This window comes from Macaca mulatta, chromosome 2, assembly GCF_049350105.2.
Source record: "Macaca mulatta isolate MMU2019108-1 chromosome 2, T2T-MMU8v2.0, whole genome shotgun sequence".
Taxonomy (NCBI): domain Eukaryota; kingdom Metazoa; phylum Chordata; class Mammalia; order Primates; family Cercopithecidae; genus Macaca; species Macaca mulatta.
In genome coordinates, this window is record NC_133407.1 from 96,046,449 (window position 1) to 96,063,251 (window position 16,803).

At 46.5% G+C, this 16,803-nt stretch overlaps 1 protein-coding gene across 9 annotated transcripts in view; it reads right to left on the reverse strand.

The window, feature by feature from the left end:
* Nucleotides 1-3,663: 3,663 nt before the first annotated feature.
* Nucleotides 3,664-16,803, reverse strand: part of ABCC5 (ATP binding cassette subfamily C member 5) — a 95,281-nt gene continuing 82,141 nt past the window's right edge. For 8 of the 9 annotated variants that reach the window (XR_013413379.1, XM_077990587.1, XM_077990586.1 and 5 more), the window contains 4 exons: nt 12,414-12,492; nt 11,006-11,119; nt 9,376-9,540; nt 3,664-5,129 (listed from right to left, as the gene is read on the reverse strand). Coding sequence is in view for 8 of the 9 variants with exons in the window: in XM_077990587.1 (XP_077846713.1) it covers nt 5,028-5,129; nt 9,376-9,540; nt 11,006-11,119; nt 12,414-12,492 (460 nt within the window). In the remaining variant the exon portion in view is untranslated. 9 annotated transcript variants of the gene reach the window in all.

Consider the following 16,803-nt stretch of genomic DNA (forward strand, 5'->3'; position numbering starts at 1 on the left):
AGGTGCCTGCTACCACGCCCAGCTAATTTTTGTATTATTGTATTTTTAGTAGAGACAGAGTTTCACCATGTTGGCCAGGCTGGTCTCGAACTCCTGACTTCGTGATCTGCCCACCTTGGCCTCCCAAAGTGCTAGGATTACAGGCGTGAGCCACTGCGCCCGGCCTGCCAACAGAGATTTTATGGAAGATGAAGAAGCAGCTTTTTTCGTGTGCCCATTTCTGAGAGTTATTCCAGGACTCACCAAGGGTATTGAAACTGAAGGAGTGGTAGTCTTTCTTCGAGTACTACGTGGCTCGGTGGGGATTGAGGGGTAGAACCCGACCATACGTAGGCATGGAGGGATGGCATGTATGTTCCCAAGGTGTCACTTCTCTTAGCCAAACATTGTTTTGCTTATCTAAGTATGAATGCCAGTGATGGTATCAAATGGTCGGTGGCTGGGATCCAGCCCCTGTATTTTTGGTCAGCTGACAGGATCCCAGAGGAAATATACACAGAGGCCGCTCTAAAAAACCCTTCTGTTGATGACTTCACACCTTTGGCGCCGTGAGGCAGCGTGGTGGGCTAGTCCGGAGAGTCTGGTGCCTGAGGACTCCTGTGGCTGGAGAAGTGGCCCAAGGCCCAGAAACTTCCTTGGTACCAGCCCCGGGTCCACATCCTTATTACAATGGCCCTTTAGATCTTACCACATTCTAGGTAAGGAAGGGAGATCGGAGGTAGGGAAAACCAAGGACAAGACAGAAAGGGTGTCTCTGAATGACCCAGGGCAGAACTGGCCAGGTGCCGTCCCTGAACTCCTAGGTCATGACTGAGAAACTCAGAGGAGGAGAAAGGGTGAGAAAAAGTGAGCAAGTTACTTAAAGTTTATCTTCTCATTTGGACTATAAGCTCCCTGTGTCTGTTTCTGGTCTCCTGTGCCCAGCAGAAGGCATGGGACCTAGTGAATGTTCAATAAATCGTTTTTGGGAAAAGAGCCCGAGGGGGCTGCAGTCCAGGTATTGGGAGGCTGTGAGGGAAGAGGCGGTTGGATCAGTAAGTCTGGAAGGAGAAGTGTGGAGCTAAAGTTTCCGGAGGGCAGGTCACTCTCAGAGGCCCATGGGAATGACATCAGGGGGAGACTCCCAGAGTGGGCCTCATGGCAGCTTTTTTCTCACCAGTGGTCAGAATGGCCCCAGGACTGCAGCCCACCAGATTTGTCAAGGACACAAAAAATTAGTCAGAGAAGTCTCCCCCAGCCCCTAGCCCTGTGAACCAACCATTCCAGGCAGTGTCAGTGTCTCTGCTCCAACAGGTGTGTGCCCATGGTCCTACCTGCCTGGCACTGGTCAGTCCTAGCTGGGTATGGAGCTCCCCTTTGAGAACAGGGCTGTGCCAGGCCTGTGGGAGACCAAGTACTAGCTCTGATGGTTCTCACTTGGACAGCAACCAGCTTAGTCCTGCTAACCTGGGTCCACCTGAGCGGGTAGAAGGGAGCTTCCCTGAGCCAAGGAAGAATGCTGAATTCAGGCCACAGGCAGAAAGAAACAGGACAGAGAGAAGATTCCAGGAAAAGAGGAAATCTGCTCCCAGTACACACCACCTCCCTCGTGGAGGCAAAGGGCAAGAGGCAGAGTTCTAGAGCCATGTCCCAAATGAGGTGAGCAGGATCCAGGTTTTTCAGGTCCTATTTACGGACTCACACTAGTCATGGAGTTAGAGCTGGAAGAAACCTTAGAGGCCATCTAATCTAGCACATGCATTTGATGAAACTGAATTTGCTGATGAAATTGAAGCTCAGGTCATGAGATGAGGAACAGCTTGAACTCCGGGAGAATGCTGTTTGGGTTTGAATTCTGTGTGACTCACTTCATACTGCATATTGGCTTGAGACAACTTAAATCTTCATGAGCCTTTCCTCATCAGCAAAATGTGCTTAATTATAGCTACCTTGTAAAGTGGCTGAGAAAATCAAGTAAGGCCCATATGCTAAAAGTACCTCGTACAGTGCTTAGCATACAGGTGCCCCTGACCCTGAGTTCTAGCCAAGAAAACGAATACAGAAGCAATGTCTACTGTTTTCAGACCTGGCTCATAACCCTTTCTGCTCAACATTCTGTGCTCTCTTCTCTGATCAGCACAGTGGATCCAGCAGAGAAGCTCAAATCTAGAAGAGGTTTGCGGGGTGACGAGGAGGGAGGGAGCCTGGGTTCCTGAACGCACAGGCAGAACCTTCATTCACCCCTCCACAGACCACACTGCTTTGCTACAGGAGTTTGGTGACTGTGGTAAACTGCTAAAAGTCTGGGCTTGTTTCTTACAGCTGTTAGCCTACTCTACTTGGCAACAGAGAATTATGAGCTGGGAAAGCACAAAATGGTGATATGGAAATTGCTTTTAAAGATTCAATTTAGGCTGGGCATAGTGGCTCATGCCTGTAATCCCAGCACTTTGAAGGGTCTCGTTCTGCTGACCTTGTTACGTTCTTGGAAGATAAATCTAGTGCCTCAGTAAAAGTGGTTACCGTTTAGATTGGTGCTGCCCAACAGAACTTCCTGCAATGATAGACACGTCCTATGTATCTGCACTGTACATTACTATGTTGTACAGGTCACATACAGCTACTAAGTGCTTGAAAGGTGACACCCGAGGAACCAGATGTTTAACTTTAGGGTCAAGCCCCTGGGTTCTCATGCCAGCACAGGTACTTTAGAAAAATTTGTATAATTTCTACTGATGGTCAATGAACTAATACCAGTTTAAAAGCTTTCTTGGCTGCATTCAACACAATATAGTCAGAAATTTTAGAATGCGTACCTTTTTTTTTTTTTTTTGAGATGGAGTCTCGCTCTGTCGCCCAGGCTGCAGTGCAGTGGCGCCATCTCGGCTCACTGCAAGCTTCGCCTCTTGGGTTCACGCCATTCTCCTGCCTCAGCCTCCTGAGTAGCTGGGACTACAGGCGCCCACCACCATGCCCGGCTAATTTTTTGTGTTTTCAGTAGAGAGAGGGTTTCACCACGTTAGCCAGGATGGTCTTGATCTCCTGACCTTGTGATCCGCCCGCCTCGGCCTCCCAAAGTGCTGGGATTACAGGCGTGAGCCACTGCGTCTGGCCTTTTTTTTTTTGAGACAGAGTCTCACTCTGTTGCCCAGGCTAGTATGCAACGCCGCGATCTCAGCTCACTGCAACCTCCACCTCCTGAGTTCAAGTGATTCTCCTGCCTCAGCCTTCCGAGTAGCCAGGACTACAGGCGCCCACCACCACACCCAGCTAATTTTTGTATTTTGAGTAGAGACGGGGTTACTAATTTTCAGTGGGTGAATCTGAATGAATTGGCTGAAAGGGTAATTATATTGTTTGAATTGCTAAGAATCCTTGACAAACTATTCATTTTAAATACATCTCACCACAACCACTCACCTCACCACAACCACTCACCTTTCCACTCACCACCCTCTTATGGGCGCCAAGGAGCTTTATTTGGGGACCATGCCCAGGAACACAGGCAGCGGGACTAAGGCCCACAGAGATGATTCCAGGCGTTCAGGGCCCCGTGGCCCTTGCAACCAACCAGCTTTGCTACCAGCCCTTCCCAGATGCAACTCCATCGCTGGATATCCAGGTCCCAAAGCCATTCCAGGATATCTCACTCCCTTCCCAGAGAACTGTTTGATACACGAAGAGTTTTACAAAATCCAAAATAATTTTATTCACATTTTCAGATTTTTGCTTCCACAAGGTGTTCAGCAAACATGCTAAGGCGACAGAATGTCTAGTTGGTCACGACATGCAACGCTGACCACTCAACTGATGACAGCAGTGACCACGCCCACCTGAGCTACCAGCCCCACAGCACAAAGGGGGTTTGCGGGAACACACCAAACCACACAGCAACCAGCAACCTGAGGTAGGTCTCTTTACAGTACAAAAACTTCTACGCCAGTGTGAGACACTGATTAGCAAGAGCTGCTTCAAGTTGCAGACTTTGGGGGGAGAGAGAGAGAGACTGTGCGACAACTGCGGTGAGAAAGGAAAACAGACCCACGGAATCCTGAGCCCTGCCACTGAACTGTGGAGGTGTGGGAAGAGGCAAATGAAAAAGTGCCACCTCAAAAAGCAGCAGTTGGCTCCGGGGCTTGGAACCAACAGGTCTTGGAGCTGGAGAGCTCTGTGCAGTGGCCAGCTGTAGGAACCTGAGGCAGTGGGACTCTCTGTGGATAGACTGATTCTTGTTTAGAAACAACAGCAAAAAGAAGAAGGCAGGAAAGAAACTCCCTGGCTCGGAGGAATGTCTCTGTGATTCCCATTCCCAATGGAGGGAGTGAAAAGGGGCCCGGGCTTCGCCCCGCTGCTCTCCTGACAGAAACAGTAAGTGACACCAGGACAGAAGGCAGGAGCCCTGAGAACTCACGGCGCTCTGCATGGTCTCCAGCTGCCCACCCCGCTCCACCCACCCCTGGAGTGGCCATGGGGAGGTGGCAGAGGGGGCTGTCGGAGGGCCCACTGTTGCCACACGTCTTCCTTTGGACACCCAGAAAACCTGGCACCGTGAAACCACCAGCTAGAGAAGAATGAAGTGCTACCCTTCCTACAGTCTAATAGCAAAACCAGATCTCTAGTACAGCAAACTGTACAAAAATGATAGAAAGGAATATGCACTGTTATTAGCACAGTGCTTATTTTAATATAAAATAAACAGCTTACATTTTCACTGTAAATATAGGCTATGTACAGAATTATATATAGATATAGCTACACGTATAAAGCTTCATTATAGGCCTCTGATACAATTATAATAACGGTTCCCTGAACCTTTTAGAGTGCAATTAAGAACAAAAACTAAATTTTGTTTACATGAATATGGAATAAATACAATAATCAAAATATGACTCTCCCTAAAAGTGAAACACACAAGCCAATCCGGAACTGCTGTGCGAAAGATAAAATCGAGAAAGGCAAGGTTTCCGTAGGAGGACGCGATGAGGGGCCCGCCCCAGGCAGGGAATGGCAATGCTCTAAAGAAAAGAGACTTCGTCAACAGGGAGGAGTCAGCCCTTGACAGCGACCTTGTTCTCTGCAGCAGCAAACATGGCATAGAATCGGGAACTGTCGTTGGACAGAAGGACCGATGGGGTGTCAAACTCCACCACCTGCAAAAGAAGGAGACGCCGTCAGGACGCAGCTCTGGGTCATGCAGGGTGATTCAGAGGATTCACTGCTCAGGAAGGGAGGGAAGTCCCAATGCCCCCTGAGGGTAGAATCTGGGGACAATTCAACAAGCCCTGAGTGCACCTGCCCCCTTATTTTTTTATTTTTAACTATCCAGGGTGTAAGGGAAAGGACAGAGAAAACGACTTCCAGCATTTTTACAGTATGCGGTTTTGCCCAATAAAGTATTCTCATAGCAAAAAAAAAAAAAAAAAAGAGAGAGAGAGAAAACGACTTCCAGACCTCCTTCACATAAATCCAAATTCCTTCAGCCTTGGGAGTGAAGGAACCAACCAACCAGGTCTATAAACTGCAGGAAGCTGGTGGCTCACACCTGTAATCTCATCACTTTGGGAGGCTGAGGCAGGCGGATCGCCTGAGGTCAGGAGTTCAAGACCAGCCTGGCTAATATGGTGAAACCCTGTCTCCACTAAATATTCAAAAATTATCCTGGCATGGTGGTGGGCGCCTATAATCCCAGCGACTTGGGAGGCTGAGGCAGGAGAATCGCTTGAACGCAGGAGGTAGAGGTTGCAGTGAGCTGAGACTGCACCGCTGCACGCTAATCTGGGCAACAAAATGAGACTATCTCAAAAAAGTAAAACAAAATAAAATAAAAAACAACAGGCTGGGTGCGGTGGCTCATGCCTGTAATACCAGCACTTTGGGAGGCCGAGGCAGGCGCATCACCTGAGGTCAGGAGTTCGAGACCAGCCTGACCAACATGGTGAAACCCTGTCTCTAGTAAAAATACAAAAATCAGCTGGGCGTGGTGGCGCATGCCTGTAATCCCAGCTACTGGGGAGTGTGAGGCAGGAGAATTGCTTGAACCTGGGAGGTGGAGGTTGCAGTGAGCAGAGATTGTGCCATTGCATTTAAGCCTGGGCAACAAGAGCGAAACTCAGTCTCAAAAATAAATAAATAAATAAATAAATAAATAAATAAATAAATAAATAAAATAAAATAAAATAAAATAAACTGCAGGGGAGAGAAGTTGCAGCTGAAGTCAAGGGCACACCAGACAAATGTCATTTTGTTATACAAGCTGATCTAACCCTATAGAGGGAAATGGAAGAGCTCAGAATGTCTAGTTGTCAGGGAAAAAAAAGGAAGTCAGGGAGTGACTTAGTCAAGTGGCCATTCCTATGATGGACATCTATGCAGCCACGGAAAATCACGTGGCAGCAGAACCCTGAATGATATGCTGGCAGAAGCCACCTCCTGTGGCAGAGGCTGAAATGCATATACCCAACTATCTCAGCCTCCCCCGCCACAGGGCAAAGGCATGGAACATAACCTTGGTTAAGGAGATGTAAGAGGAAGTCTCCTTGGTGCTTCTAGGAGAGGGTGTCCTGCCCAGTGGACAGGCCACGAGGAGAACGTGAACGTGTCCTTTCTTTGGACACATGTCCTTCCTTTGGTTGGGGGCTTGAGCAGGCATCCTGTACCAGCAGGGGAAGGTGAGTACTGGTTGAGAGTGACGCAGAGCCCCACACTGCTGGGCGGCACAAAAACCAACCCTCTGCCCTCCCGTTTGCCATGTGGGATAACAAAATCCCATCCTCCAAACCCCTTTTAGTCTGGTATTTTGTGTCTACGGCAGAGAGCATCCCATCTGTTGGAGTCTGTGTGTGCAGATGCATGAAAAACATGGGGTAAGTCAGTGTTATTACAAGGCTCATCTCTGGGGGCAAATGGCTTACCATCCTGTTTTTGCCTTTATGCTTTTTTGGTGTGTGTTTTTTTTGGTTTTTTTTTTTTTTTAGGCTTTCCCAAAATTACAAGGAAATTTTAATTAGCAAGAAAAAAATTATGGAAAGAGAAGGATAGAGTCTCTCATAAAGAGTGAATCGGCTCCCCACTCCAAAACATCAAGCCAACTATAGAAAGAAAGGGATCTCAATTTGTGTCCTTAAGAAAGAATATCTGGCTGGGCACAGTGGCTTGTGCCTGTAATTCCAGCACTTTGGGAGGCCGAGGTGGGTGGATCACCTGAGGTCAGGAGCTCAAGACCATCCTGGCCAACATGGTGAAATCCTGTCTCTACTAAAAATACAAAAATTAGCCAAGCATGGTGGCACGTGCCTGTGATCCCAGCTGCTCGGGAGATTGAGGTAGGAGGATCACTTGAACCCTGGAGGCGGAGGCTGCAGTGAGTCAAGACTGCATCACTATACTTCAGCCTGGGCGACAGAGCGAGACTCTGGCTCAAAAAAAAGAATTTCCCAGAAGATGTTCTTGGTCCCATCTATTATACCTTACTAGGCTCTATTTTAATACTTATGTACAAAGTAGTAGCTCAATATATCTTATGTATGACAGAATCTCAGTAAACACTTAGTTTAAGGCAAACAAAGATAGTCACAAAAAACACTAGTGTGAAAATAATTTCAAGATGAGGAGAAAAATCCTTAGCCCCCAAGTTCTCTCAATTCAGCTTTGAAGCCCAGGCTGAACCTGCCCTATTTAACACTTTTCTCCATATTTCTCCACAATTTAGACAGTGTGCTGGCAGTGGGGTTGCTGGCCTGAGTCCTGTCCCATCTCCTTCACTTCCTTTTTTAAAATCCCACCAATTTTTATTGTTTGCTTTTTTTTTTTTTTTTGGAGATGGTCTCACTCTGTCACCCAGGCTGCAGTGCAGTGGCACTATCTCGAATCACTGCAACCTCCGCTGCCTCCCAGGGTTAAATGATCCTTCCACCTCAAATTCCTTAGTAGCTAGGATTACAGGTGTGTGCCACCATGCCTGGCTAATTTTTTGTATTTTTGGTAGAGACGGGGTTTCGCCATGTTGCCCAGGCTGCTCTCGAACACCTGAGCTCAGGCAATCTGTCCACCTCGGCCTCCCAAACTGCTGGGATTACAGGCGTGAGCCACTGCACCCGGCCTACTCCACTTCCTATGGACTTTCCCTGAGACTTTGTCTCCTCATCTGTAAAGTAGAATTCACGCTATGTCTCTCTCTAGGTTGTTGTGATGACTGATTGAATTTTGAGAGATTATATGTAAAGCACTAAGCACAGTGCCTGATACACAGTAAATATTCAATAGAAGTAGCCATTATAGTAGCTGTTGCTGTGGTAGCTTCTACAATAGAAGACATGTTACCCATTATAAATGTCTTGCTATTTCCTCCAAATTATTAATTTACTTTTATCCTAGGGGCACACAAAGGAGGTATTTGTCTAACATAAATGTACTTAACATCACCTGTGCAAAGAACTGTAGTGCTAAACACTGCTGGGCCCTAAAGATGAATGAGCGGTGACTCTGCCCTCAGAGAGCATTCAGGGAGTTTTCTAGGGAGACAGGGCATTGCACAATTCCTATCAGCTGAGGCAGAAGAGCTACAAGAGAGGTACCGATACAGCCTAGGGCAGCTGAGGCAGCCAGGGGGTTTCATGGAGGCTTTGGCATCTGGGCCATGTCATTCTTCAGGGACAGGCAAGTTGTGAGCAGGTGGATATCGGGGAGAGAAGGGCAAAGGGCCTTTTAGGTAGATGGAACTGTCTGAGTAAAGACAAATAAAAAGCTTGGAGAATGCAAGATGTCCATAGCCAATGGCGCCTGTAAGGGAAGAGTGGAAAATGAAGAAGGCAAGGCTAGGGCCAGGCTGTGGGAACGCCTGAAACAACAGGGTAAGAAGTTTGGCGCTGCTACGTGATTGCAAAAAAGCAAACATGTGCTGGCTGGTCTCAATAGGCCTCTGTGGGGGTGATCACTGTGGATGTGAATGAGTCACTGAGTATCTATACTCTCTGGCCCAAGTATGCCAGGGGTGATCATTGTGGATGTGAATGAGTCACTGAGTACATGTACCAGGGATAATTGTGTATGTGAATGAATCACTAAGTATCTATAATCTCTGGCCCAAGTATGCCAGGGGTGATCACTGTGGATGTGAATGAATCACTAAGTACATGTACTCTCTGACTTAAGTCAAAGTGTCACTACTCACAAGCAACAAAAGGACAAATAGTAAAGTAAAATGAGAACCCCATCAGAGTGTGCCTGAGTAATCTTGTGATTAGGAGGCTGCATCCCTCCCAATAGCAACTAAATAGAGTTGCTGCAAGTGCTTATCTGAATGCCCAGAACGCTACAAAGATGGCAATCAGTCCATCCCTGCCAGGAGCCAGTTTCCTCCCAGATATGCCAAGCCAAAGTCCCTGAAGGACTCGGTACCTGTCCCTGGGCCAGCACCATAATCCTATCGGAGCCTAGAACCGTGTGCAGGCGATGGGCAATGGTCAGCATGGTACAGTCTGCAAATGCTTCTCTGATGGTCTCTTGAATCAGTAAGTCTGTCTCTGTGTCCATGGCAGCTGTGGCTTCATCTAAAATCAGAATCTGCCAGAGAAGCAGAGGAGAAAGAAACTCGATTAAATTCCTTAAGCATTCTGGTTAATCTAGATTTTACCAAAATGTATTTGATTATTAAGTTTTATACCATCTACTGTTTTTTTTTAAGTAAGCACACATATATGTAAAAATATCCTTTTACTTAGAAGTGATACAACTTCAAAACCATGTTTGCCTTGATTTCCATAACAGCATATTTATATAATACTGATCTAGGCTGGGCTCATGCCTGTAATCCCAGCACTTTGGGAGGCCGAGGCAGGCAGATCACGAGGTCAAGAGATCGAGACCATCCTGGCCAATATGGTGAAACCCTGTCTCTACTAAAAATACAAAAATTAGCCAGGTGTGGTGGTACACACCTGTAGTCCCAGTTACTCGGGAGGCAGAGGCAAGACAATCGCTTGAATCCAGGAGGTGGAGGTTGCAGTGAGCCAAGATCACACCACTGCACTCCAGCGTGGGCGACAGAGCAAGACTCTGTCTCAAAAACAAAACAAAACAAAACAAAACCAAACTAATCAAATACTTGCCCCTACATGCTCTGTGACAGTGAGTATGTGCAATTAATCCTTTTTTTCCCTTGAATCCAGTATGGCTGGTAACATTAATCTTTCTGGACATTCCTTTTCCTGTTTGTAAATGAAGGGGTTGGATTTGATGACCTTAAAGTCTCTTGCAGTTTTAAAATCTATATCGGCCGGGCTCCGTGGCTCATGCCTGTAATCCCAGCACTTTGGGAGGCCAAAGCAGGCGGGTCATGCGGTCAGGAGTTCAAGACCAGCCTGGTCAACATGGTGAAACCCCATCTCTACTAAAAATACAAAAATTAGTCTGGCATGGTGGTGGGCACCTGTAATCCCAGCTACTCCAGAGGCTGAGGCAGGAGAATCGCTTGAACCCGGGAGGTGGAGGTTGCAGTGAGCCGAGATTGTGCCACTGCACTCCAGCCTGGGGACAAAGCAAGACTCCGTCTCAAAATTAAAAAAAAAAAAAATACTATGTCTATGGTTTGCAGTTGTACAAAACTACTCAATGGCCAGAAACAAAAGTCAGTCTTGGATGAAGTTAAAAACAAAGCAACCCCTGTTCTCCCTCCCCAAAACCCGATATACCCAAACCCGATATACCCAGAACCAATATACCCAAACTCGATATACCCAAACCGATATACCCCAAAACCGACACACCCGAACCTGACACACCCGAACCCCACACACCCGAACCCCACACACCCGAACCCGACCCTGACATACCCAAACCCAACATACCCGAACCCGATATACCCAAACTGTGTCAGGGTTAGAGTTCTCACTGGCCATGCTCTTAGAAAGTGCCAACAGGGTTCACAGCCAGGAATACCTTTGGACCCCACTGCATCAGGGAAAGGCTGCACTAAAACGTTGCCATTCTCTGCTGCTACCCCTTCCCTGCCAACCACGAACTGCCTTACCTTACAGTGGCGGAGCAGGGCTCTTGCTATGCACAAAAGCTGCCGTTCCCCCACTGAGAAGTTATCCCCGTTCTCCATCACTTCAGATTCAAGTTTCAGAGGTAGCTGAGCAATCTAGGGAAAAGGAAAGTAGAGATCGGAGGGGTAAGAAACTAAGCTGAATTTCCTGAAAATCCAAGGACAACAAGAAATTATTCTGAAACAGATGAAACAACTATTAGCCAAGAACCTGCCTCATCTGGAACGAAGGTGCAGGTGTACTGATCATGCGCACTAGGACCCACTTCCAGGGCAGTCCATGATTCCAATAGACTATTCTGTTAGCTTTATACCATTAAAACATCCCAGAAATTCCAATGATTTCATGTCCCCAAAATTGAGTTAGATAGTGGGCCTTAAGTTTTGGTTCTGAAAATATGGTCATGCAATAGGAAATAGAGTAAGGAAAAGTACTCTCCTTTTGAAGTCCAAAGCTGTAGGCCCGTGACTGTGAAACATTTATTGTAAGCTGCAGAACTTACTCTTCAAATGAGAGGAATCCCGGTAGAGGAAAGGAAAAAACAGAGCTCATCTACTAATAGTTGAATTAGGGCAGGGGATCCCAGGCCTGACTCAACCCAGGCACACCAGAAACCTCACCCCAGGCCAGGGGTATCAATCTGTACACTACAGCTGCTCGTGCGGGCCTACTGAGTTATCCCAAAAGGTCTGTGGCCCTTATGCACACTGTGTGCTTTATGCAGACTCAATCCGTTATGTATCTTTTTTTTTTTTTTTTTTTTTTTTGAGACAGAGTTTTGCTCTTGTTGCCCAGGCTGGAGTGCAGTGGTGCAATCTCAGCTCACTGCAACCTCTGCCTCCTGGGTTCAAGCGATTCTCCTGTCTCAGCCTCCTGAGTAGCTGGGATTACATGTGCATACCACCATACCCAGCTAATTTTTGTATTTTTAGTAGAGACAGGGTTTCATCATATTGGTCAGGCTGGTCTCGAACTCCTGACCTCAGATGATCCACCTGCCTCGGCCTCCCAAAGTGCTGGGATTACAGGTGTGAGCCACTGCACCTGGCCACGTTATGCATCTTTTGCATACATGTGGATGCTTCAAAGTATGTTACACTGTCATGACTAATAAAACAAATTAAAAGCATCACTTAATTCTAAGTAGTTGTCATTACTATCTTCAATCAATGGATAGTGCAAGGCCAAAATGACCGTGGGCAGTGTGGGAGGTGGGACTGGGAAAGATCAGCTTTTCCTAGGTATCTGAAAGACTTGGAGAGCCCTGCCACGAAGGCTTCGTCCACAGGCATCCTGGTAGCACAGCCAGATCAGACAGGGTGTGGCAATGGCACTGCCGTGCTTCCACCCTCACCATCGCAGCACGGCTCCCCCAGGCTCTTCACTTACACATTCTTTCATGTGTGTCCTCTCCAGGGCATCCCAAATCTGGTCTTCAGTGTACTGGTTGAAGGGGTCCAAATTTGATCTAGGGAGAAACACAGGAATTTCTCAGTGGTCCCGCCCTGAAGCGACCTACTGGCAAAGGCTGTCTGTGGAAGATGTTTAACACACATGCACAGGGAGAGAAGACTCCAAACCTTGACAATCACAGACGGCTCATTCCCCAACCAGCCAGATGGGAGCTCTGACTGCACAATGGGCCACCTCCTCATCTCCATAAAACTTGATTTATTCTTTTATTATTTTTACTATGTAAATAATACCAGTTATAGAACAATTTATAAATGCAAATATTGCCAAATATCCTTCTAGATTTTTTCCTGTGCATGTATTTGTTAAAATAAATCTTTCAGGTGGGTGCGATGGCTCGTGCTTGTAATCCCAGAACTTTGGGAGGCCAAGGCAGGTGGATTACTAGAGGTCAGGAGGTCAAGACCAGCCTGGCCAACATGGTGAAACCTTGTCTCCACTAAAAATACAAAAATTAGCCAGGCGTGGTGGTGGGCGCCTGTAATCCCAGCTACTTGGGAGGCTGAGGCAGGAGAATTGCTTTAACCTGGGAGGCAGAGGTTGCAGTGTGCCAAGATCACACCGCTGCACTCCAGCCTGGGCGACAGAGTGAGACTCCATCTCAATAAATAAAATAAAATAAAATAAAATAAAATAAAATAAAATAAAATACATCTCTCCGTACATACAAACTTAGAAAAGCACCCTCTTTCTCTTGGTCTACCTGGTTCACAGCCCTGTCATTGAGCATGGGGCTCCACGACAGCTGGCCTGACCAGGAAAAGAAATTGATCCAGTAGAAGGGTGGAGGAAGAAGGAGAGAGAGAATAAAGGACAAGTCAAGAAAAAGGAAATTTCCTGGCACAGAAGACCAGTTTGGGGGCCATTTTTGCTTACTGTGCCAACAGTATCTACCTCAAGGAAATCAGAGGTGATACCAAAAGAACGAGACTAGATTTTTTTTTTTTTAGTCTCTGTAACCCAGACTGGAGTGCAGTGGTATAATCTCGGTTCACTGCAACGTCTTCCTCCTGAGATCCAGCTATCCTCCCACCTAAGCCTCTTGAGTAGCTGGGACTACAGGCGCACACCATGTTATTTTTGTATTTTTTTGTAGAGATGGGTTCTGCTATGTTGCCCAGGCTGGTCTCAAATTTCAGCGCTCAAGCTCAAGTGATTAGCCTACCTTGGCCTCCCAAAATGCTGGGATTACAGGCATGAGCCACTGTGCCCGGCCAGGACTAGAAATGTTTAGGACAGGAAAAAATTATCTTTGCCACTGAGGATGAGGGTGGAGAGCTGGTGGTGGAACAGGTATTTGGTGGAAAACTGGGATGTTACAGTAATTGTGGATGTCTTGTCTTGATCTACACATAACATTTGGAGGTCTAATAATCTGAAAAGTATTAAGAATAATTTGCTTTGCTCATAAAATTATGCCTGGCATGTGGGAAACAGGAAAATCTCTGGGAGAAACATGGACTTTTGCTCTATGCCACACACCTGTCTCCGTACCTGGGGTTACTAATTACAGGCATGCAAATACAATCACGTCATTATCACAGAACTCTGGTGAGAGGGGGAGAGCAGGCCGGCACTGCCTCATTTCTGCTTTTTGGGCGTCTCTCGATCTCCTGGGAGATTCTGACCCGCCCTGCTCTCCAGTGCCTCTTGCCCTTTGCACAGCATTTTTCCCACTTGGAACATGCTCACTTCTCACTACCCCTGGCCTAGGAAGTGTTGTTTAATACTGTACAGTTTAATGGGTTGAACTGTGTCTCCCCAAGAGACACCTAAGTACCTAAGAATGTGACCTTATTTGGAAATAGGGTAATTTGCAGATGTAATTAGTTGAGATGAGGTCATACCACAGTAATAGAGAAGGGTGGGCCCTTAATCTCATATGACTGGTCCTTATGAGAGATGGCCATGTGAAGGCAGAGAAACATTGGGAGGGCATCATGTGACAATGGAGGCAGAGGCCAGAGGGTGCATCCGCAAGCCAAGGAATGCCAAAGATGGCCTCAACTACCAGAAGCTGGAAGAGGCAAGGAAGGGTCCTCCCCTACAGGTTTCACTGGCAGCATGGCCCAACTGACACTTTGATTTTAGACTTCCAGCCCCCGGAACTGTGAGACAGTAAATTTCTGTTGTTTGAAACCATCTAGTTTGTGGCTTAAACTGTTTGTGACAGCCCCAGGATACAAATACAGCGAGTAAGTCCATCAGATGCCGCTGGATGAAACAGCAGGCATGGAGTCCCCCGTCATCCACAAGGGTATGCTTCAGGGAGCCCTGGTAGATGCCTCAAACCACAAATAGTACTGAACTCTATAAATGCCAAGTTTTTTTTCCCTATATATACATACCTATGATAAAGTTTAATTTATAAATTAGGCACAGTAAGAGATTAACAATAATGAAATCAAATAATCATAACAATATGCTGTAATGAACATGATTGACTGTGGTCTGTCTCTCACAAAATATAGTATGTAATATTTTTGGACCCCGCTTGATCATGGGTAACTGAAACTGCAGAAAGTGAAACCACAGAGAAGCAGGAACTGCTGTACACAAAAGTGCAGTCTCCTGCCCACTGAGTAGCTGGCCCTATCAGATTTTCTATGGGTGAATATGACAACAAGCATAACATTCTTATTTTTTGAGCCAGAGTCTTACTCTGTCACCCAGGCTCGAGTGCAGTAGCATCTCAGCTCACTGCAACCTCTGCCCCACCCCCCAGGTTCAAGCAATTTTTGTGCCTCAGCCTCCCAAGAAGCAGGGACTACAGGTGTGCACCACCACACCTGGCTAACTTTTATTTTTTGGTAGACACGGTTTCCCCATGTTGGCCAGGCTGGTCTCGAACTCCAGATCTCAGGTGATCCATCTGCCTTGGCTTCCCAAAGTGTTGGGATTACAGGTGTGAGCCATTGTGCCCAGCCCAGGCTTAACATTCAATTCATCCAGGTCCATCACACCAGCTGAAGGAGCTTCAGACCACTAAACAATGGGTTCCAGAGAGAAAAGGAATGTTTGCATACACTGGTAGGTGGTACACAGTAAGGCAGACCAGACCCACCTCAACAGGGAGCTTAATCAGGAGTGGAAAAATATCTTCCCTCATTAGAGAAGCCAGATGGTCCTGGGTCTGACCCACAGACAGAAATGAAAGCAAAGTTATGCATCCACTTAATCAAACGGTTTCAGTTAAGTGATTGGATAGAAAAGTGTCTGAACATGAGGGCAGTTATTTTTAACAATCAGAACCCCTGGAGTCCTATCTTGCCAAAAGTACATTTTCATCTTTGGTTCTTTATATTTTATTTTTAGCAATAGTCAACACTGACCACTGCTAAATGAAGCCAAGAATATCTCCCAAAGTGTGAGACAATACAGCAATTCACCCTGGATATAGTAGAAAACACTGTAGTAAACCACGCTGCCCTGTCATCTGTGCTGGGTGCTTCTAGCAGCCTCAGTCTTCAGAGCAGGAGATTTTGGGACTCACGTACCTTCTTCTATCAGGAAACTAAAGGAAACCCTATTTTGAGGTAAGCAGAAATGTGGACTGATTGTGGCTTTTAGTTGCTAAGAGTCAGATTAGGTGAAAAAAGTTAAGAGCAAAAGTAGAGCAAATAAAAAAGACAAGAGAAAGGCATAGATTGGGTGACTTTCTTTTTTTGTTTTTGAGATGAGGAAGGCAGATGAGACTTTGAAGATGCTGGGAAAAGAAATGTAACTAAAGGTCAAGATCCATAAAGAGGCAAGTCTGTTTTTTGGAGAGATGGAATATCAAGGTTGTGGTTAATAGTGGGGTCGTGACACATGCTTCAGGAGGCAACGCAGTGAGTGTAGTGAGGAGAGCCAGCCAGTCAGCCTGGGTTCAAATCCTAGCTCTACCACTTTTAGCTGTATGTCTTTGGGCAAATTACTCTCACTCTCTGGATTTCAGTTTCATCATCTATATAAAATAGGCATAAAGGCCAAGGGCGGTGTCTCACGCCTATAATCCCAGCACTTCGGGAGGCAGAGGTGGGAGAATCTCTTGAGTTCAGGAGTTTAAGACTAGCCTCGGCAACACAGTGAAACCTCACTATTTGGTAAAATAAAATATGCCTAACAATGGTGTCTGTCTCATGAAGTTTTGAGCATTTGTTAAATACAATTAAGATGGTTATGACAGGTGGGACACGGTGGCTCATGGCTAATCCCAGCACTTTGGAAGGCCAAGGTGGGCAGATCACCTGAGGTCAGGAGTTCAAGACCAGACTGGCCAACAATGTGAAACCCCATCTCTACTAAAAATACAGAAATTAGCCAG